The sequence below is a fragment of the Hoplias malabaricus genome, chromosome Y (genome assembly GCF_029633855.1).
Source record: "Hoplias malabaricus isolate fHopMal1 chromosome Y, fHopMal1.hap1, whole genome shotgun sequence".
Taxonomy (NCBI): domain Eukaryota; kingdom Metazoa; phylum Chordata; class Actinopteri; order Characiformes; family Erythrinidae; genus Hoplias; species Hoplias malabaricus.
Window position 1 is genome coordinate 11,590,146 of NC_089820.1, and position 22,695 is coordinate 11,612,840.

At 37.0% G+C, this 22,695-nt stretch overlaps 1 protein-coding gene across 1 annotated transcript in view; it reads left to right on the top strand.

Moving 5' to 3' along the window:
• LOC136677594 (serine/arginine repetitive matrix protein 4-like) overlaps positions 1 to 21,790 on the top strand; it is an 84,662-nt gene extending 62,872 nt beyond the window's left edge. Inside the window, exons 3-13 of the mRNA XM_066655157.1 lie at positions 2,805 to 2,891; positions 6,187 to 6,264; positions 6,361 to 6,387; positions 7,599 to 7,649; positions 9,343 to 9,429; positions 13,168 to 13,306; positions 17,260 to 17,561; positions 18,070 to 18,243; positions 19,176 to 19,280; positions 19,386 to 19,529; positions 21,255 to 21,790. Coding sequence (XP_066511254.1) covers positions 2,805 to 2,891; positions 6,187 to 6,264; positions 6,361 to 6,387; positions 7,599 to 7,649; positions 9,343 to 9,429; positions 13,168 to 13,306; positions 17,260 to 17,561; positions 18,070 to 18,243; positions 19,176 to 19,280; positions 19,386 to 19,529; positions 21,255 to 21,537 — 1,477 coding nt within the window. The 3' untranslated portion in view covers positions 21,538 to 21,790. The remainder of the gene's footprint in view (positions 1 to 2,804; positions 2,892 to 6,186; positions 6,265 to 6,360; positions 6,388 to 7,598; positions 7,650 to 9,342; positions 9,430 to 13,167; positions 13,307 to 17,259; positions 17,562 to 18,069; positions 18,244 to 19,175; positions 19,281 to 19,385; positions 19,530 to 21,254) is intronic.
• Positions 21,791 to 22,695: the final 905 nt, after the last annotated feature.

Sequence of the window (22,695 nt, forward strand, 5' to 3'; positions counted from 1 at the left end):
GTTTCTACACTCGCTATTTTATCATCTCCACTGACCATAACAGGAGCACTTTGTAGTTCTGCAATTACAGAGTGTAGTCCATCTGTTGCTCTATATATTTTGTTAGCCCACTTTCACTCTGTTATTCAATGGTCAGGTCCTGCTCAAAACCACCACAGGACATGTGTCATTTGAGTGCTGGATCATTCTGGTGGCATGTTAATGTGTGTTGTGTGCTTCTAAAGGTTGATCAATCACAGGAGTGATATTTCTGTCATTTTTAGTTGTTTCTTGGTCATAATAATGATACAAATATCTGTTAATTAATTCATCTTCTGTAAATGCTTTATCCTGATAAGGGTCATGATGAGTTCAGAGCTTACCTAGAATCACTGGGTGCAAAGAAGGAACACACTCTGAACCAGTATATCACAGGGCATCACACACCCACCCAGTCTTTAGCAAACTCACAGCTGTGAACAGTATTGAATAGCCATTCCTCCTATCGACATGTGTTTTTGGACTGTGGGATGAAAAAGGGGATTGAACCCAGGACCCTGAGACCTTGTAGTTGTGTAGTAGTGATTGTAGAGCCAGTGTGTCACCCCATATATATATATATAAGTAAGTTATATATTTGTCATCTGCTCTTTGTGTACACATGTCAGCAAGGGGCACAGAGCATGTCTCTGCTAATCTTTTAATCCTGACCTGTCTGTGGACCCCAGTGCTGTCTCACTGCTTTTAAAGAAATCTCGGTAACACTTTACAATACGGGTGCACAAATAAGCATATATTAATACGTCATGAATGATCTCCTCATAGTATATTAATACATACATTAATGCTTAATATATCAGGAACTAACAAAGGATATACATTAATGACCATATTACTCATACATAAATCGCCATTAGCAAGGGTAAATATTAAGTATCAACATCTTGTTAATTCAATCTCTTAATTAACACTATGACTTGCCTTATTACTTAAAACCCTTTACATATTGGATCTATTTGGATACTGTGTGTTACATATCTTTGTGCATTGATGTAGGCAAATTTATAGGCAGGAAAGTTGATTTTTTTATTTTATATGAACAGTAGCACTTCTAAAGTCAAGAACCACATGAAAAAGACCTGAAACTGAACTCTTGTCATTGACATGGAACACAACACCAGAATGAACTATACATCAGAATTGTACCAACAAGGTAGGTGTGTAAAATGGTTACCAGATTATAAATAAGGCACAACTTATTACACATACTATATGAACCATGAGGGCAAAAGTTTGAGATATTTTTGTTAAACAGAAACAAAAACCTGTGACTAATTTTCCTTATGGTTATTTCTTCTGCCATGTTACTCTGTGTAAGTCGGTTAAGCTAATTATTTAATTAATTAATGTGGCCAATAACAACCCTAAAGTCAAGTGACGTTATATAAGTAATTACAAAACTCGTAATAAACTCATAATAATCACTTAATTACTGCTTATGTCCCTGCCTATAAATTTGCCTACATCAATGCACAAACATATGTAACACACAGTATCCAAATAGATCCAATATGTAAAGGGTGTTGATTAATAAGGCAAGTCATAGTGTTAATTAAGAGATTGAATTAACAAGATGTTGATACTTAATATTTACCCTTGCTAATGGCGATTTATGTATGAGTAATATGGTCATTAATGTATGTCCTTTGTTAGTTCCTGGTATATTAAGCATTAATGTATATATTAATATACTATGAGGAGATCATTCATGACGTATTTATATATGCTTATTTGTGCACCCGTATTGTAAAGTGTTACCGAAATCTCTTTACAATGTGGTAGCATGACTTTTAAAATTTCCACATTATAAGATGCCCCAGTTTCCACCATGTTATGATTCCAATAACAAATCATTTGCTGTGAACAGACATCTACCTGCCCACACACATCTCATCACAGTCTCAAGTCCTTCAGTTTCTTCTTAGGTGACTCGATTCTATCATCAATAGCTCTATTATGTGTCTTTCCACAGTGTTGACCACAGTCCTGCACAGGTTAATAAGTGTCTGAGCTCTTTAAAACATTTTTCAAGTTCACCATAACACGGACTCTGTGAATTAATGTGATCATAATGTACACAGCTGGCATGCACTGTTTGAATAAACATTTATGGACACCTGTTTGTCCAACATTTTTCATGAAAACATGTAAAGGGAGTTTGTCCCACTTTCCTTCAGTAACAGCTTTTTCTCTTCTGGGAAGGCTTTACTCTAGATATAAGAATATATAAGAATATTCGAGAATACTCTAGATAGAAGAATGCTTTACCTTACAGACATGATCCACATTTCACAACAGACTGTAGGGAGAGTAAATGGACAAAGTCAGTTCTAAAATTCAGCCAGCTTTCATCAAGCAGCTTCATAAGCCAGTAAAGGGTTAACAAACTGATATAAAGTTCTGTTAGCATATTCTGAATGTATGATGATTAATTAGTAATTTAGGGACTCTTGAATATAAATATATATGGCCTGTGTCCAGTGTTCCAAAAATTTACCAACAGAGCCATGGCTGGCTGCATATGTCTTAGTGTGTGCCAGCCTTCAACCTCCCAGCTTGGTATCATTTTGTGATTGGTTGAGACATAATAAGTAGGCTGAAACTGCAGAATAAAACTTTGTGTGTGTGCGTGTGTTTTTTTTTTACTAATAATGAATAAATAATTATACTTTTTGAAGATCTTGGTTTTGTTTAATGAGTTTGCTTAATGCATCTCTGGCGATTTGGGCAGTGAAATTTTCTTTTTCTCTGTCTTTCTGTTGCAGTGTCTCTTTTGATGCTGATTTCTCCCCTCGGCCAGCCCCCAAAGGAAAAAAGAAGAAGAAGAAAGCAAGGAAGAGAAGGAGAGAAAGGTCAGTTGAGAAAATGCATGACTCTGTGTGTGAAGGTGTGACAAGATTTTTGAATCTTCATGAGACCTTGTATCAGTAGACAGTAGATCAGTGGACCTCGCTAACAATTGGATGGGAGATCTCTATGGTAAGCTTGTGTGGCTACTGAAAGTGCTGATTGTGGGGCCAACAGGGGGCGCTGTCCCTGCAGTCTTTTTGAGTCGAAATGCCTGAATGCATTGACTGTGACACTGTATTGAACAAATGATGCTGTCCGTCAGACAAGATGTAAAACTGAGGTCCTGTATCTGAGGTCTTAAAACATCCCTGGGCATTTCCTTGATAAAGTTGAGGCGTTTGCCCATTGTCCAGCTAAATCTACCACTGTGGTCATTTCTGGCATCCTATTCATGCCCATAATTGCCTTAGTCAGTCTTTCTTGTCTTCTTTCTATGTAAAATCCAATGGGTAGTGTACTGGTGCAGATTGACCTCTGTCTCATATCCTTTCAAGAAGTATAACATGCTTTGGGTGTCTAGAAAAGTACTTTATATGTGTAACTATCATTCATTCACATAGAGAGTATGTGTGTGGGGTGGAAAGAAAGAGAGAAAGAGAAGATTAAGAAAAAGATAAAATGGAGAGAAGTATTATATGGTGAAAACCAAGGAGCAATGAATAAATGAACGCTATAAAAGCTACTCTGCAGCAGAAAGTTTAAATCCATTTATTCATAGGCTATTCTATATATAATGCATTATTATCTCAAATCTATTTTAATAATGAATACATCATAGTCCATTTAATCAATGCAGTGTTACAGCTCATCTTAATAACACATTTAGTGCTAGGAAATACCTGCTAACAGCTTTTAGATATTAATGGACCATTGGGAATGAGTGGTGTAACTTTTTAAAACATGCTGAGGATCATTACACTGCACATAAAGTCACACAGCAAACAAAAGTGAAAGATGAAAGTGACTGAGGAAGGTATTCCTCATTCAACTGAATGGATTACAATAACATTTAAAGGGAAGGAGAGGCTGATGATTCATTTAACAGATGTCTGTTTAGTCATCATTTAACCAGCAAATCAAGCATGAAAACAGTGCATTTTCTCAGCTGCTTTTGTCTTGATATATTTCACTGATTTGTCTTTGTACATTGTTTGACCCAGTGTTTTTAGGCAACATTTAATCTGAAATCAAGAGTATTGATAGGTGATGTGCCCCTTTGCTGCAGTAAAAGATACTACTCCTCTGGGAAGGTTTTACACTAGATGCTGGAATGTTGCTGTGAGGATTTGATGACATTAAAGCACAAGAGCCTTAGTGATGGAAGGTACAGATGATGGATGAACTCATACCAAAGTACAGAATGGAGCTCCATCACTCCAGAAAACACAGTTACACTGCTCTACAGGCCAGTGCATATGGACTTTATACCTCTGCACTGATCTTGGTGACCCTAGGATAATGGGATAGAGCACTAGATTTCATTTTATGCTTTTCTTTGGAGGACTGAACTACTGGGATACTTCCAGTTTCTCTTAACATCCTTTCAAACAGGGATTTGCAAACATGCCTTCCAATCTCTTGGAGATATAGCTTGATTTTTACAGCTGAAAATGTTTCATCACCACATTTGATATCTTTAATAAGAGCAGGCAGATCCCCAGCTATGAGTCATATTTATCCCAGCTTGATAACATGATTTGTTTTGGTCTTGCATCTCTGCTGTATGAGCTGTCATTATTGTATTGCTGTGAAAAACATCAAACTTTTGATCTAAGCCCAAAAACATTTGATCTAAATCCAGCTCCATTGCTTGATGCCAACCTCATCATATATGGCACCAGTCAAAAGTTTGAACACACAAACTCATAGAAGGGCTTTCTGTGTGTTTACTATTTGTAGCCTTCTCTCAGTCTTGAGGTGTTTAATGGGATACATTTCCAGCATGCATGAAGATATTAACAAAGTGCTAATGAATGACTTCTTAAAACCCTTTCAAAGCTAAATTTCTGTTCTTAGACTACACATGATGTATAGTAGATTTTCATTCATTCATTCATATTCTGTAACCACTTATCCTGTTCTGGGTCGTGGTGGGTCCGGAGCCTACCCGGAATCACTGGACACAAGGTAGGATCACACCCTGGAAGGTGCGCCAGTCCTTCACAGGGCGACACACACTGACACATTCACTCACACCTATGGACACTTTTGAGTCACCAATCCACCTATCAACGTGTGTTTTTGGACCGTGGAAGGAAACCGGAGCAGCCGGAGGAAAGCCCTGCGGACACGCGGAGAACACACCAAACTCCTCACAGACAGTCACCCTGAGTGGGACTCTAACTAATTTTGAATACCTAACTTGTATAATCTTCAGGCCATAAGCCTGCATCACCATGTGCAATACCAATTACTGGCTAAAGGTTTATATAACCCCAAAACACTGGGGTGTAGAATAGTAAGAATATGTTCTGGAACATACTTTGGAGATAAAGTGGCTTTGGTGACCTTCTAAGCACAGGACTAATTATCCAACATCAGTTCCTGACCACACTATTGCTCTCAGGTCTGTGTGTCAACAGATCCTTATAGGCATGTTCCAAAATCTAGTCTAGAACCTAGTTCTATTGCTCCACAGCCCAGTCCTCGGAATCTCATTCCAATTTAGCCCATGCTTGGCATTAAGCATTGTGGCTCTAAGCTCATATGTAACTGATCCAGGGCATTATATGTAATATGATGGTTTCTGTTTATTATACATCCAGACTAGTTTCATATAAGACATGTGTAAATTGTCTTACACATATAAGACATGTGTAACACTTATGAGATTGGAGGTTGTGCTGATGCATTGTTGTCCACTGTGGGTGTACCAAAATGTAGCCGAATTTACAAATGTTATACCTATTGTGTACAACATGTGTATTAGAAACTATAAAGACTATAAAGACATGATGAAATGGGGCATCTGTAGCCTAAAGATGAGAGATTATTTGGGTGAGTGAAAGAACAGTGCTTTCTCCTTCCTCAACATTCATGGCTGAGAATGTGTCTGTATATGTTCACTGCCATAGAATTTTGTTGCACTACAATGCAATAACAGTAAAAGCATGTTTCATATATTATTGTGTTTCACATAAGCTTTTTTAAAGTCCAAATCTTTTCAGAATGACAGATAACCTTTATTTAATCAGGTGTTTTCAAGGTTTTTGATGGATACACTGCGTGATTTGTGTAAAGTGGGAATCTTTAAGTGTAGGAAGTGTGCATTTTCTTAGCTGTTGTTTGATCTGGCAGGTCCCCCTCCTTCAGTCCATCACCTGTGAGAAAGAAGAAGAAGAAGAAGAAGAGCTCCAAGAAGAGGAAGCAACACAGGTAGCGTGTCATGTTGTGTGTCAGATCAGATCAGTGAGAAAAGACCGGTGTGTGAGAGCTGCTGTTAAATCTAACTCTGCTCTGTTTTTCTCTCAGGTCTGCTTCCAAGAAGAGAAGACACAGGTGTGTTTGAGTTTAATTTTAAATTATTAATAAAATATTAACGCACAGCTATCACAAAAGCTTAGGAAATGCAGCTTTAAGGGCCAGGAATACCTCAGCATGTTTAAAGTCTTGTTATAGTTAACTGTGTTTTGAATGTTCCCACTGTCCAAACGGAAAATCCTGAATCAAGGAGGAAAACACACAAATGTTCAATTTTAATGCAGATATTTTTTAACGTTTCTATTGGTCCATCTATTTTCACACACTAAAACAGCTGTGCTTAAATGGTGTTAAAAATTGCAAATCAAAAAAAAAAGGTTTTGACAGTATATATATGTTGTGGTTGGTGATGTAGCTTGTAAATATCACATGGGACTGGTGACACTGAGCATGCATTAACGGTGCCAGTGGGGCTAAGTACAGCCTTAGTCACCAGAGAGGCCAGTGTGGATTTACAGTTGTTTGTACTTAAGGGTAAGGTAGGACTGTAAATCTAGCTTGGAGGGGGGTGGGTCTGGGAGGCCAGACTTCACTCTTCAGCTTTCTGGACATGTTGTGGGCTTAATTCAGGTAAACACAGACGAGGGGAGGTGCCTACCTGATGACGCTTGTGAAGAGCTAGTGATGCAGTGGGTGGTTTGGGTAATCATATGATGGGCTCAATGAGAAACCGTCGATGTTAAGGGTAGTTGGTGGCTGACTGGGTCATAAACATAAATTGGAACAATAGAAATTATGAGGTAGGAAGAAAGGTGGGTAGGCCCTATGTGAGGCTCTAATGGATTGGCATAGGATATCTTGTGTATGATTATAGTGTACAATATAATAATTGTATAATAATAATATGTATGTATAATAATTGGAATACTGTATCGATTACAGAATAATGACATAATAATAAAGAGAATTACATAGCATATTACATACAGTTCATAGTACATAGCATATTACATACAATATTTTAACAGCATTAATTTGTACCCCACTTATGAAAGCCAACACCCATAATCACAGTAGAAAATGTAATTGTGAGTAAAGAAAATATGAAATTTTAAATCAATACAAATTCAAATTCTGGTTCTCTCACGCTGCATTTACAATTACCAAAACATGTTTAACTGGCGGTTCACTGAATATACAGATATGGAGCCTGTGGATATTGAGGGCTGTCTGTAAAGTATGGTCTTTTTTCTTACTGTTCTCACAATAATGCCTTTCTCATTTTTTAGCTCTTCAAGTACCAGACGCAAAAGGAAGGAGTACAGAAAACATAAAAAGAGGTTGGTCATTAAGACTCATTCTCTGAAAACATCAAACACACATAATTTCCATGTGTAAGGTCTGCTTTCCTTTCATTTACACTTTCTGTTTCTGTTATAAGATTGGGGACATTTTGCTTCAGTCAGCAGTTAACAAGGAGCTTCTTTTACTCCTCAGATTGCAATTATAGTAAATAGTTGTTTGTAAAGGAATTCAACTAGTTTTGAAAAAATTCTGCATAAGTTAAATCTATTTTTCAAAGGTTCAAAACAACTGAACTAACACTTGCTGGGCTGGAAAGTTAATGACAATTGACAAAGCAGGCTTTATGACATAGTTTACAACTAGTGCAATGAAGCTTTATAAATGATCTGCAGGACTTAAAGGTCATAAATAGTCTATTTAGAAATCAAAAGGCAATGTAGCTTCATAAAAAAAAACATAGCAAAGTATTAGTATTAACAAAGATCACACTCAGAACAAGCCTGTTGTTCCCAAACTTCTGATGGGCAATATACCTGTGGTTATTACACGGTGCCTGTGAGCAGGATTGGAATAATAAGCACAACACACGCCAGGCTGGACATTTCTGAGTGGTCAGGTTTAGTGTGTTATTACTCAGATTAGCCACAGTGCACTGGCCACATGGAGCTTCATTTTCAGATCTGTGTCTTAGAGGGAAGGCAGGAGACTCTATCAGAGAGAGAGAGAGAGAGAGAGAGAGAGAGAGAGAGAGAGAGAAAATGAGCGCGAGGAGGTTGGGCAGGGTGGATAGTAGGCCCTAAAGCAGCCCGACAGCCTAGCAAGCAGAAACATAAACCAATTTCACACACCACTCCGCACACATCCAAACCTCACATGCTGTGATCCTGACCTTCCACAGGTTCAGGGATGGGGGGGTGTCCGTGACAGAAATGGGATTGTCCCGCCTCCACACTTTCAGCTCTGCTGACTGATCACTGCCTAGTCACTGATGACAGCTGCCATTCCTTTCATTTTCTACTATACACTATATGTCAGTTTTGCTGCAGTAACCGCTTGTGCTTTTCTGGGAAGGCTTTTACAATACTTGTTGAAGCGTTCAGCCAAAAGAACATTAATACCTCATTAGTTACCAGTGGAAGAGCTTTTCATTGTGAACTTAAGCTTTTGTTTCATGTTTTTATGCTGATTTTGGTGATCACTGTAATGTAGTTTAATTTTGTATATTAAATGGGTGTCTACAGACCTTTGGTATGTATATACATATTTTCCTAAAGAAGCTCCAAAGCATGTTTATTGTTATATATCCCCATATTCATTACAGCACAGTATAAACATGGCTTGTATTTTCCAAACATCTTACATTGAATCACTGGGATCATTTTGAGTGGTTTATATTGTGGTTTGTTTACATGGAAACATTCATTACAGCAATGACTAATGAGCATGTAAGAACTGAAACCTTATTGATGATCAAAAATACATAACCTTCCTTGGAACTACTCTTTTAACCTTGAAAATGTGGCTTCTGATATATAGTATGACTTTATGTTCCTTGGACCAACAGACAATTCAGTTCTAATTGGTGCAGAATATAATGCCATTGTTTTACTTTCTCTCTTTCTCATATTGTTTTTTCTCTTTTAGTCTTTCTCTCTCTCTCTCTCTCTCTCTCTCTCTGTCCCTGCAGTAGTAAAGGGAAAAGTAACTCTTGTTTCTGTCTTGATGTAGGTCTCAGAGTGACTCCAATCACAGACAGCGTCTACAGAGGGCTGAGCCTCACAGTCCAGGTTGGACATCTACAGACACACGGAACAGGTACAAACCACCAGTGCACAGTGAACAATGCTGCATGGACCCAACACTACCCCAGAATCGTAAGGAATGTCAGCCTGTTTGTTTTGGCTGGTACCTTCTAGAATTTTACAGAATTTGAAATGAAAATTACATTATAAAAACACATCTTTCAGCATTTAAAAGTGGTTTATTTACCTAATAAACTGATCTTTTATTTTGGCCTTCCAAATATTGTTGTTGCCATGACCTACATTTGGTGTGAAATATATGTTTGAAATAACTTACTGTATTCAGAGAAAATAAATTGACCTTGTTGTAAGAAAGGATTAAAGGGTTAAAATCTGCTTCCCAATAAGAGTGCAATGTTGAATCTTTTCTCAGAGCACTTTAAAATCAAGTGGTGACTTTGCTATGTTAGTGTTTTCTTGGCTGGATGTGGCTAGTGTTCCATGGTCAGGTGTTTTATCTTATCAGTGGTGAGCGCCCGGTGCTGTGGGTGATGACTGATATAAGCAGAGGTGACTGTGTGATATGTGGAGCTCAGGAAATGGTTTTATCACAGCCTCACAGCTGATGCCAAACATTTGGACTGCAGATCAATGAGAGCCAGCTGTGAATGAAATATAAGATCCCACATCCACACAACCTTGTGCTTTTTATTTTTTTTTACCCGGAATTTAGGAGCTGGGGTATCTGAGTTGTAATAAAATTGCAAGAATTTCCAAACTATATATTTCCGTATGCCTGATGAGATGTGCGTGGGTCTGTAGTCTGTGAACCAGTAGGGTGTTGTTGTGGGTTGAGGTATAGCTACACTATAGAGTGAAGCTGAGTCTGGGTCAGCGTTGCAGGGTGAACTTGGGACTTGTGAGCCTTTTTGCAGTCATGTGGCTAACCTCACAGGTGTTGTTTTTTTTAAGTTGTATTTGTTACACTTTCTGTGTGTTTCTGTTGCTGTGTTTATGCTTACGCTCTGCATTTACTCATATTTATTTTCCTTTGTACACATTAATCATTACTCTTCTCTGCACCTGCTTCCTCAACACCCTTGACAGATAGAATTGACTGCAAAATGTATTATTATTATTATTATTATTATATTTATATAATATTTTAATATTATTTATTATTTATTTGTACACATTTACCTGGTTAAGGCCAAGAACCTAAGTTCCTATAAGTGTTACCTAATAGTGAAGTTGTAGCTGTTATGAACAGTGTTTCAGATTGTCACTTCAAACCACTCACTGACCCACATTTCTGTAACCCTGTGTCACTACTCACTAATTGCTTCGTTGGCCCTTTTCTGACAGTCACTACATTAATTAAGCCTCCAAATAATTCCTTACAAAAGCAACAGAATAGAGCCCTGCTTTTTGATTGAAATGATCTTAGGACAGAGATGATTGCTTCTATATCCCCCCTCGATCTCTCCATTATTTGCAGTTTCCAAAGGGACATTGAGAAGGAGAAATTAGAAACAGACAAGTGTGAAGCTTATGTACTTTCCTTGTTGAAAAGAGCTGAAAAGAAATGTGAGGGGAAAACCAGATTCTTTCCCAAATATCCAGAGTTCCATTCAGTCTAAGCTTCCAAGAATCTGGGCATCTGTTAGCGGGACATTTCTGTAGACAGTAGTGTTGTTATAATTTTAATGTTATATGTGAACTTCATTTACTTCAGTTTTGTACATTAATTAATAGTTGTGAAGGCTTCATCATTACAAAACAACATCATCAATCATTGTTTTGCTCTTTACTTAGGGTGAACTTTGGGGAGCATCTATAGATAGATAGATAGATAGATAAATAGATAGATAGATAGATAGATAGATAGATAGATAGATAGATAGATAGATAGATAGATAGATAGATAGATAGATAGATAGATAGATGGATGGATGGATGGATGCTGAAACCCAACAGCTTGTGTGCTGTATATTACTATTACTATCATAGGATCTTTGATTTTCTTTTGATTTCAGTAGTTTAATCCTCAAAAACATAATTACAGTACCAATGTACTCTTCTGTTAACAGTAACCATTGATCTGTTTAAAAAGAAATTTCTGTTATTTAGTCTGTTGAGTGTGTTAAGCCTCTTTTACCTCTGTTCTTTGGCCAGGAGCTTTGATGTTTTCAAAGTATGTGTTATGGCTGCCTTTGAGCGTACGTACAAAACAACATTTTTTAAATGGGAAAATAAATAAAAATGCTGAGAATAATAGGCCGGCTGTAGAGTGAGATAGCTCCTCCGCTTACCACACTTTTCAGCCCTTGATCTCGACTTCTGGAACTGTTTTCTTTCTTTAAGAAATAAAAAAGTGAAGACAGCCACAGTTTCCTCTCTCCTGGGAGATGACCTCAGCTCCACATTTTGCTTTCCAGATTTAGCTGTGAGTTGGTGACATTTTCCCTTTCACCAGTGTGCGGGGGGTCTAGTTTTTGGCCCACTGACCTGACCCCAGCACACGTGGGCAGGCACAGCTTTGTGTATTATCTCTGCTTTTATTGTTTTTCAATCCCTGTCCTTTTTAAATTAACAGACAGAGTCAGAGAGTTCTGTCACAGCAGGTCTTGCTTGTTAAATTCACACAAGTGAAATCTGTACTATTCACAGAAAATAAAAATGAAATCATAAAAATAGATATGCACAGATACATTAAATAAATTAGCTAGTTAATTTTAATAGATTCTATCAATAAAAGTGGGGCAGAAAAATTGCACCGGAAATATATAAATTGTTAAATTACGAGGTGGTTCAAAAGTAATGTAAAAATATTAACAGGTGTCTCAAAGTACAGGTATGTTGATGGCTGTTTCCACTATGTTTAGTATGTGATATAAGTGTCCATTATGTAATGTGTGTGTATGAATCTATACACAGTTTTATTTTACACACACAAAGAATCATATCAGAATAGTATGATTTCACTCATTGTCTCACACACATTTTTGATATATATATTTTCACAAGACAATCCCATTTTTTAGTTCATGTCCGGATGTCCTGAATTATTTTTTAAATATGTATATTTGTCCTATATTTTAAAACCACCAACCAACTGCAGAATGGTCAACAGTAAAAAAAAAAAAGCCAGAAATGTTATTCATGCAAATATTTCACAAGAGTCAGCGAGAGAGAGACCAAACCAATTGACACATAATGATAATACCACATAGGCATTATTAATCGAATGACACAAGGCAGATGCACTCTACGGCAGGGTTTGGGGAGACACTCGCTCAAAGAAAAGAGAATCAAAGGCTTTATATGCAGGAACTTGGTGCTTAGGTGTAGGAGCACAGAGGATGGGAGGAAGGAGGATATCACAGCAATGTAATGACTGTCATTTGGCACTTCTAGTCTTAAACATCATCAGTTTCATTTCATTTAACTATTTTTTAAAAATCTATACATATTGTAAGCTCTGTGATTGAATTTAAATGCACACTATTTTTTAAGTGATAGTTCAGGCCAAGTATTCACTGTCAGCTTTTGAAAACAAACAAAAAAAAACTTTTACATAATACTGAAATTTATTTTCTCACGGGCCATTACGCTTTCTAGATATTAAAACAGCATGAGGTAGAAACATCTGAGTACCTCTGCTCTACAGCAAACACCCACACTACATTGACTTTAGCATTAACTCATTTAGCATTTCATGACAAGGATAGACAAGCTTTTGGTTTTAACAACCAGCTTTGAAGGAATATATAAGGTCTATAAATGTAAATTGTTTGTTTTGTTCTTATAGATCTGAAGATCATGGCAAATCTGGCTTTGGAGATGGCAGCCGTCCTTTGGGGGACCAAAGAAGTTTTGCATGGGGGTCAGCAGTCAAGCTAGCCAATAAAATCCCCTCTAAGTGCTGCACTATGCTGCCTGAATGCTCAGTAAGTGTCTCCGATTGCTGCCTGCCGCGCTAATAGCGCTAGGCTGCTGCTCTGTTAAAGGCCTTGTAAAATCATTGATTTCTTTTTTGCCATTTAATGGGAAGCAGGGAGAGAAAAGATGCCATTCTGTAGTCATCAGAGCGACCTGAACACTTCAGAGTGCACTAATACACACTGTCCACTTTCTGATACTCCTTTACTATCTGCTAGATCAGGGGATTGTTGTCTTTTTAAACAGATCCAAAATTAGGTTTGTGAATTGATAAAAGCACAGTCATCTTTGTCTTTAAAAAAAGTTACATAAACTGGGAGTGCTAGCAGTAGGGATGCAAATTAAACAAGTATCAAAGGTGCTTAGCACATAATAATAATAAATATCCAAATAATCTTCAAACCTATAATCGTAGCATGGACATTTTAACCAACTTATTAAACAATTTACTGAGTCACTCTAGAATAATATTCAGTGTTACTCAAGCAGTACCATTCAACAAGAGGAAAGAAACAGCTAAGAACAGGTTGAAAAATTATCCAGTTATTTGTCTAGTTGAAGTAATATTCTGAGCAGGCAGAGCTAGTTATCATCGTAGTCTCCAAAGTACCTAAACCTGTGTACATGATTTGTATGTATTACGTATATATGTACTAGGACATACAGTCAGTAATTCTGTAATATATATATATATATATAAGAGGCTAGTTTACAAGCAAGTCTATTATGACTTGACTTAACTACTTATACTTCTTATACTAATTATACTTCTTAAAAAGCTCAATATTTAAGATCTAAACAAAGTCATTTAGAGTGTATTCATGTGAAATATTCTAGAGAAACTTACTGATTCAGAATTTCACATTGGTGATTATAGGAACCTGATATCTGATAACCCAATTAAGAAATTTTGAAAAAGTAGTGGAATTCATCATTCAACCAAGTATGATATGTTATATAAGCTTCTGTTATTTGTTAGCTACACTTGCCTCATAGCTGCATTGCAAAACTTAAAAAGCAAACATCAGACCCAAAGGATTTTTTTAGCTCATCATATACATTTGGTGTAAAGGACAGTGAGGATTTTGTGTGAAACTGCTTCATTTTCCTTTGTACTATCATGCTAATCTGGGTTTAGGTTGGGGAAACTTGATCATTATAAAATCATTATAAATATTCATCCAGATTTTAGAAAGTGACACCCTAGCTGCACGTTTTGTGTTAAAATATTTTTACTAACTTAATGTTAGGGACAGTGACCAATATTCCATTAAGCATTTTGTGATGTTATTTTTAAGAGGGGGGTGTCTTGCTTTAGAACAGCATGTTGTACATACGCTTGACATCAGTTTTAGATTTGCATTAATTAACTTTTAAATGAGAGTGGTTTTCAAGTGTTTTCCTTGATGAATAATTATATGTGGCTAACTCTCATCTAACCTTTCATTCTTCTCAGCCTTATCCTGGGGAAAAATAACACCCATTACTTTGATTTCAGTTTATATAATAAGGTTGTTTTTGCACAATTTGCTTGAGAAATTCTAGGGTGGTTTTATAAGGATGTTGAAACCTACTACCACACACACTCAGCTGCACTATGCAGATATTCTATTAATACACTAGGAAATCTTGTTTATTATTCCAAGCAAATGTAGGGTAAATTTGCCATCTCCAGTCATATTTTCTGTATGTACAGCAACATTGGTTATGCTTATTGAAGCATTAAATACCTGTAAATTCTCTCTGGCTATTATTTAAATTCCACTAATTAGGTTATGCACGTTTTAATCATAGCTCTAAGTTTGCTGTTTAAATGCAAGCAAATGTAGGTTGAGTCCCTCATCCACGAACAACAAAGCATGTAATCAGTGTTTAATACTCGTGTAGGAGATTTCTGCTGATTTTTTAAAAATTCTCTTTTACTACAATGTAAACGTGTTATTCAGATTTGTTGTGGAATGCTATTCTATAAAATGTATTTTTCACATTGCTGATGAAAGGAACCTAACATCTGAAGAGTTTAACATTATTGAAAGCTCCAACACAGTTTCAATATAAGGCTTTGATCATGGCTTATGGGTACATACAGGGTGTTATATGGCAAAATAATCTCCAGATTTACCACAGTTTTTACCATTTACAACCAGAGAAATAATTGTATATTTAATAATAGTAATCATTCTTTTTTTGTATTTGTGTCACCACTGGTTTTTATCAGCACCATCAGAGAGCAATTTGAGTTTCACAACCATTAGTCATTTCTCATCTGAATATTTAAAATAGGTTTAGAAGAATTTTTGATACATCCAGCTCAGTTGTGAGTTTCACAACATGAAGAACAATCATTGGAGAAAAGGACTGGTTCTTTAAATAGTTTTTCAGATTAAAAAAAATCACCTGATGAGACATTCACAAATCACAGCTCTAATTTGAAAAGGCTTTCAGGCTTAGATCTGGTGTGTTTTCTCTTGATGTTTTCACACAGTTTTGGAGAGGTGGGTATTCATCTTGAGTTGATACTATTAGTGTTTCTTCATCAGAGAATGGCAAGTTAATTGTGATGGTTTCCCATGCTTTCCCCACTTATTTTCCAATGTTTGACTGAGTTAAGGCCTGTTATAGTGCCTCACATAAGTTTACTTCCCCACATCCAAGTATAGGATAGATTAAAATTTAGCTTGGCCTTAAATCTGATCTTAGATCAGACAGGTCAGTTAATCTATGCCCAAGATGTACTTAAATCAATTATAATATAGTAAGATAGCACAAACTATATCAAAGCTGTAGCCAAAATACTGTATAATGATCAATCTTTTTGATTTGCAGCACTTTCTATTTAACTTAAGAAATGTTACTAATAATTTAGGTCAGACTTTATTGAAGCTGGCATAAGGTGTAGATTAAGCTTAAGATTGAATTGAAATCCAATGACAATTGACAATTACATTTGGAAATGTCATTTTAAATCTAGGCTTTGGCTTAATCTTTTTCTGGGAACCCATCCTTGATGTATCATTTGGGAAACTGCTTTAAGACCATAATAAGCACTTAATAAAAGGCCTAAAATAGGCAAAGAAAGCACAAAACATGAGGTATGACATAGGAAAATGTGGCAGAGTGGCTTTGGGTTTGAAGAAGAGAGGGTTATTGTTCTTTTTCTTGCATTTTACCACTCTAATGATTCACTTACGTTACCCGCTCTTCCCTTTTTCTTACACCTTACCTACTTAAGGAGGAAGTCTTGATTGGTAAGTCGATGCTATCCGCAGACTCAGGGACTTAATATAGGTCGCTGGTGGACTTTTAAATCTCTTCCTACAGGGGACATAAACACAAAAGAAATGTTCAGTTTTTTCTTTTCCTCAGGGCAATTACTTAGTGATGGAAATATTTCTTTGTCTGCAATCTTTTTTTTGTTTGTTTCTATTTATATAGATATTTACATATATACATGCCCATTCTGTGATATTTGTTCAATGTTCTTTGATAGATCAATCTTTCAAACTGGGCTTTACTTTCTGTTTTCTGTTCACTATTTTTTTTATTGACTCAGTAATTTATTGTTTAATATAATTTTTCCCTTCCCTCTATTTTCTCTTCTCTTTCATATGTTTATTACATTGAGAAATGTCACTTCTTTTACCCTTTCTTAGTGTATTCCCATTAATTTCACTTCTCTTATTAGTCCCTTCTCTTATGAGTCCCTTCTTTTTTGAGCTGTTTTTTTCTTTTTCTGTTTCTTTCTAGATTATTTGCATGTGAGAGATTTGCATGATTTTTTTTCTCTTACAATTATCTGTTCTGAGAAAAAGCTCTCCTTAATTTTCTCTCTGTGTTTTCATAGGGACATGACATTTTGTAGCATATTCTGACTGCATCCGTGCAGGTAGAAGGTTAGGATTGCTGTGTTTTTTGTGTATTTCCTCTAGAAAAACAATAGCGCTGCTTTGTCTGCTTGCAGGTGGAACAATCACGGCCTGGGCTTGAAACAGCCATCGTCCAGGACTCACTGTCCAAACAGAGCAAAGGACGTGTGGATTATGATTCAGGAAATGACACGTCCTCCCCTCCATCCACCAAAACCAGCAACTCAAGGTCAAAGGTCACAGGAGACAGAAAGGGCAGGTCTCCTGAGAAGCTCAGGTTTTCGGACAGGGACAATGCGTCTGACTCTGGAAATTCTCTGACCAGCTACAACTCTCTGGGTAAAGCTGGACACAGCGAGAATAGCCTGTTTACCTCCATTTTCAACAAGGTCAAAAGGTGAGATTTATTTAGAACTCAGAAAATTTCTGTTTAAATTAGGCCCATAGGAATATACATTCTGTGATCTTGTATACTAAAAATAATTAAGCCTTTTTTCAGTATAAGCCTTCATTTCCAGTAATTAGTGAATTCAGTTAGGTTAACGTGAACCCATTGCTGAGGGATTCAATTGTGCATATGCAGTTTGTATAATATCTTTTTTAGTACAATTATTTAATTGGTGAAGCCATACGTGTGCTGAAGTTCAGACTGTCCAGTAGGCCAAAGTGTATAAACTCCCCAGCGGTGGGCTGTAAACAGTAGAACACTTTAGTGATAGTGCACAATCCAACTTAACAGAAAGACAGGATATACTCAAAATAGCAGAAGCTATTACCTAAACATCTGCCAGTCCCACAATATTCAGTGCTAGTGTAAATGTGTCATTTTCACTGGTGGAGCAAGTGATTTTATCACATTGTAGAAGTGAAGCAGAGTCTCAGTCACTTTATTGCTGTGATTACAGTGAAGAGGCAAGTGGGAGGATGCTGTCTGTGGGAAGTCTAGCTGCTAGGAGTTTAACACCATCTCACGCTAGATATCGATCAGAGACGAAGTCTCGCAGTCGAAGCAGATCATCACGAAGTTCCAGACACTGGGGACGCTACTCTAGGAGCAGGTCCTTATCCTCTAACCACAGGTGAGTAGATTATACATTAAGGTAAAATTCACGAAAAATATGCCTCAGTTTAAGATAGGACAAGATCATATAAGATAGGAATTGAGATGAACTGGCCCCCCAGAGACAAATAGCACATTAAAGATAGTACAGTACAGTGTACAAGTGCATTGTATATATATAAAGCATTTACAAACTGACAGAATGTATAGTAAAGTGCAAAAATCAGAGACCATTATTTATTCACTAAATTCACCATTCATTTATTTGACAGTCAAAAGGATAATTAATTTTTTTTCTGCAGGGATTTCAGAGGAGATTAGGTACAGAAAAATTCACTTATATAAGGAAGAGAATGAAGGAAAAAAGTTGAGTGAATTTCCAACTTATAGTCTAAAAAATAAAACTAAACAATGTAGAGAAAATAGGACTCCTGACAACCTGTAAGACTATCATAACTGTTTTCATCAGACAGACAGATCTGAAAGCTTTCATCTTAAAGAGACAAGAGAAAATCAGGCTCCTCTCTCGCGTCAGAGCTAAAAAAAAAAGTCCAGCAATGTTTCTGTTCATTCTTCTGTGAGAAGAAGTCAGCAATATGGGTCTGATATTTGGCAGTCAAGAAACCATTATTTTAAAAAAACTCAGAAATAAAGACAATTTGCTCTACATAGAAATTGCTGGTATTCAGTGATCAATGATTGTGTTTGTAACATACTTCTAAGATTGAACTTTGGATGTCTGCAAATTTCTTTGAAAACCATGAATGCAAGTGTTTTGAAAAATACAAATATGGGCACAGTCCATTACTGAAACAAAGTTACAAAAGTATACTGTATTATTTTTTTAAAACGTATGAGTCATTCTCTGTTAATTAAATTAATTCTGGTGTCCTACTTTTACACAGTACTGTATGCAAAAATCTGGCAGTAACTCTTATGCACTTGCTCAAGGTCACATTCCCGTTCATCCGGTTACTCGCTTGATTCGAGGAGGGGCAGTGTGTGCAGTGTGAGCAGTAGACGGAGTGCAAAACACTCAAGATACACACCAGACAGGTATGGACCTTTTAAAAATCTCTTTTTTCTCAGAGACTGTATGAGAAGCTGTTATTAAAGGCAGGTTTATAGAAGACATGTGTGCTATTCATGTCTTTTTGAAAGGACCCGGGAGAGAAAGAGAGACTCTAGCTCCAGTGAGAAGCAATCAAAGCGAGGCAGGAAGCGTAGCAGGAGGAGAGTCTGTTCACCCATGAGGAAGAGGAGGAGAGACTCACCCAGCCATCTCGAGGCTCGCAGAATTACAAGGTCTTTCTACAACTGCAAAGCTTCACCTGATTCACACAGCTATTGAAACTGCTATACTGAATGTATATCTGCAGATACGCTGGAACTCATGAATGATAGTATTCTGGATGTGTCTTTCATAGGACTAGCCTTCTGAAATAGAGAGAGTTTCAGTAACACTCTCAACCTATGTGATATATATATATATATATATATATATATATATATATATATATATATATATATATATATATATATATATATAGAATAAGTCAGCAATATTCAGGGCTTGCGTCTGTGCAAGCCATCTTACCTTAAACACAGAGCAATACACATAGAACACACATCATAATATATAATAACCTAAATTTATTCAAGTACAAACATGTCCTAAAGTGTGAGATATCATTCACCAAACACAGCATCAAAAACTGACTGTTTTTAATAAGTTAAGTGGAATGCCGCATTTTATCTAAACATGAACTGTTCTTGTTCTTTTTTGTTTTCATCATAACATTTGTGTGCTGTTACTAAGGATACGCTTTGTGACTTTCTTTTGAAAGACAAGCGAGACTAGCATATGCAGTGTAAACAAAGAAACACAGTTATAATGAGGGAAGTCAAACTAGATGCTGAATGATATTACTATGAGGAAATAAAGAGAGAGAAGCACACATGTCTAAGGTTCACACAGACAGAGTATCTTTATCCAATGTGTATTTCAGTTTTGTCACAGAAACGACATATTTATCCTTGCATTATTTTACCAGTCCAAACCAAGCTGTGTTTATCTATTTACAGCTTACATAATTAAAAATTTTCAAAATATATTGGTTTCTGTTAAAGCTGCTCATTGTGGCTGTTAATATGCTTTTAGTCACCAGATTTTAAAGCAGCAGCTCTTTCAATGTTTCTAAAAATGAAGAAAGTTGAGAGAGAACACTATGCACAGTCAAGTTGTTAAATCTTAGCACTACTCACCTGCCCCCTAATGTGGTGGAGATGTTGTCATTGGATATACAAACAGGTAAACTCTCCATAGTTAAAGTGATAAAGTCAACTTTGGCCTATCGAGAGGGCAACTGTGCCCTTTGCCCCCACTGTTGCCCCCGTTCATTTTCATATCTGTGTTGCTCATGTATGAAATGCAGATAGGCAGCCTTCCCTTATTATGCCCAAAAATTTTACAATAACCTTCCCGAGGATCTAAGAGCAATTAATGATGCCCAGATACTGACTTGGTCGTTTTATTTCACATTTTTCAAAACTGGTTCATCTTAAAATTTTCCAAAAGGGTTACAATTTTCCTTACAAAATACAGTCTTTCTCTGCTCATTAGAGAAAAGTGATTCTTGGGCCAGGGCTATGTAGCTCTTCACATTTGTATGTCAAAAAGGTAGCTTGAATCAAACATGATTATATATGCAAATTTGAGGATTACAGCTTCAGAACTAAACTGTGTGAAGAGCTTTCATTTGTTTTAGATGTTTATAGTCCACATTTCCCTATTAAATTGCCAATCTGAAAATGTGCCAGAATGTAAATGCTTCACCATTTAAGTTAAAAACAAACAAAAAATGAGCTTGCTACGGAATACTTAGCCTTATTTTGACAGTACAAAATTCTTCTTTTCAACACTGGAGGAACTCTGTACTCCATCACAGTGTGTGGTTGCCTATGATTGAGATTGAGATTTGGAACCATTGAGCTAACCCAAGCTTGATTTCTTCTTCTTTCTATCTGCAGTGCAAGGAAGAGGCCAATCCCATACTATCGGCCCAGTCCCTCCTCCTCCTCGTCCTGCAGCAGTCTGTCCTCCTGGAGCCTGTTCTCACTGACCCACAGCCGAACGCGCAGCCGTAGCTGCAGCAGGAGTCGCAGTCACAGCCGCAGCCACTCATACCGCAGTTACAGTCGTAGCTCATCCTGGAACTCTCTCTACAGCCGGCGCACTCACAGCCGCAGTCGCAGCCGGAGCAGGAACAGGAGCTATGATTCTCTTGCTAGCTACAGCAGGGCTCGACGCTAATCTACGGACTTATCATTACTTAAGCAACAATAAAACAGCAGCCACAGAGGTTGGGTTTAATTCTCCTGTTGTTGACAGAGAAGAATAGGACTTTGCACATTGTAGTGTACAATGCTGTGCCCTTCATTTTCTTTCATTTATTTACTTTCCAATCACAATGGCCATTAATAAGATATTCCTTTTCTGCAACTATTTCTGCGAGATTTAATATACCACTTAAGGCTGGGTATACTGTAGGTATAGAGAAACCGGGACTAACTATCAAGAAGGACGAGTAAAAACTAGTTATAAACTAAAATATTCTATATTCTATACTGCCAAACCTAACTTTATTTTGTAAATATAAAAAATAATATAATTTTATGCCTGTAACACACTCTAAAAATGTTGGGAAAGAGGCACAAATTATATTGAAAAGATTACATGTAGTACTGCTCAGAAGTAGTAAGGTAAATAATTGTTACTTATCACAGTCTGCCACTGCACCATCTGAGATGGACTGAAAGACAGTGGAAACTGACGATGGATAATACATGCCATAGACGAATAAGACCATCCAGACTGATACCAATGAAAAGTGCAAAAAACTTCATCTGTGCTGGCATGGTGCCCATGTTGTGCTTCAGTGCCCATGGCATGGGTTATCTTTATATACTTGTGAAGCTATGGAGGCTTATATTGGTATTTTGGAGTGACATATGCTGCCATCAAGACAAGGTATTTTCCAGGAACTTCATATCTATTTCAGCATGACAATGCCAGGCCTATTATAGTCTCAGGCACTGATGCTCCACCCACAAGCAGACAAAGAGTAATTATCAGGACTCTGACAGTTGAATTTTGATTGGCTAGCTGTACTTCCATTTATAATTTTTTGTACTTGCTCTGGTACTGGTCCAATGTAAAAGACTGCCTCTACACGTCATGCCAAATTAGCAGACTTGTGATTGGTCCTTTTGCGTGTTAGTCAGATTTCTTTTCCTGTAGTAGAACGCAGTTATTGGCCATGTTGAGTGGCAAAAGGTACCAGACTCTCTCTAGAGAGTCTGACAGTGCGAAGCTACATAGGTTACAACAGTGTGGCTTAGAGTGCATGTGCTTGAGTGGCCTGCAGTCCAGATCTTTCTCCTATTGAAGGCATATCACGTAGAATAGGAT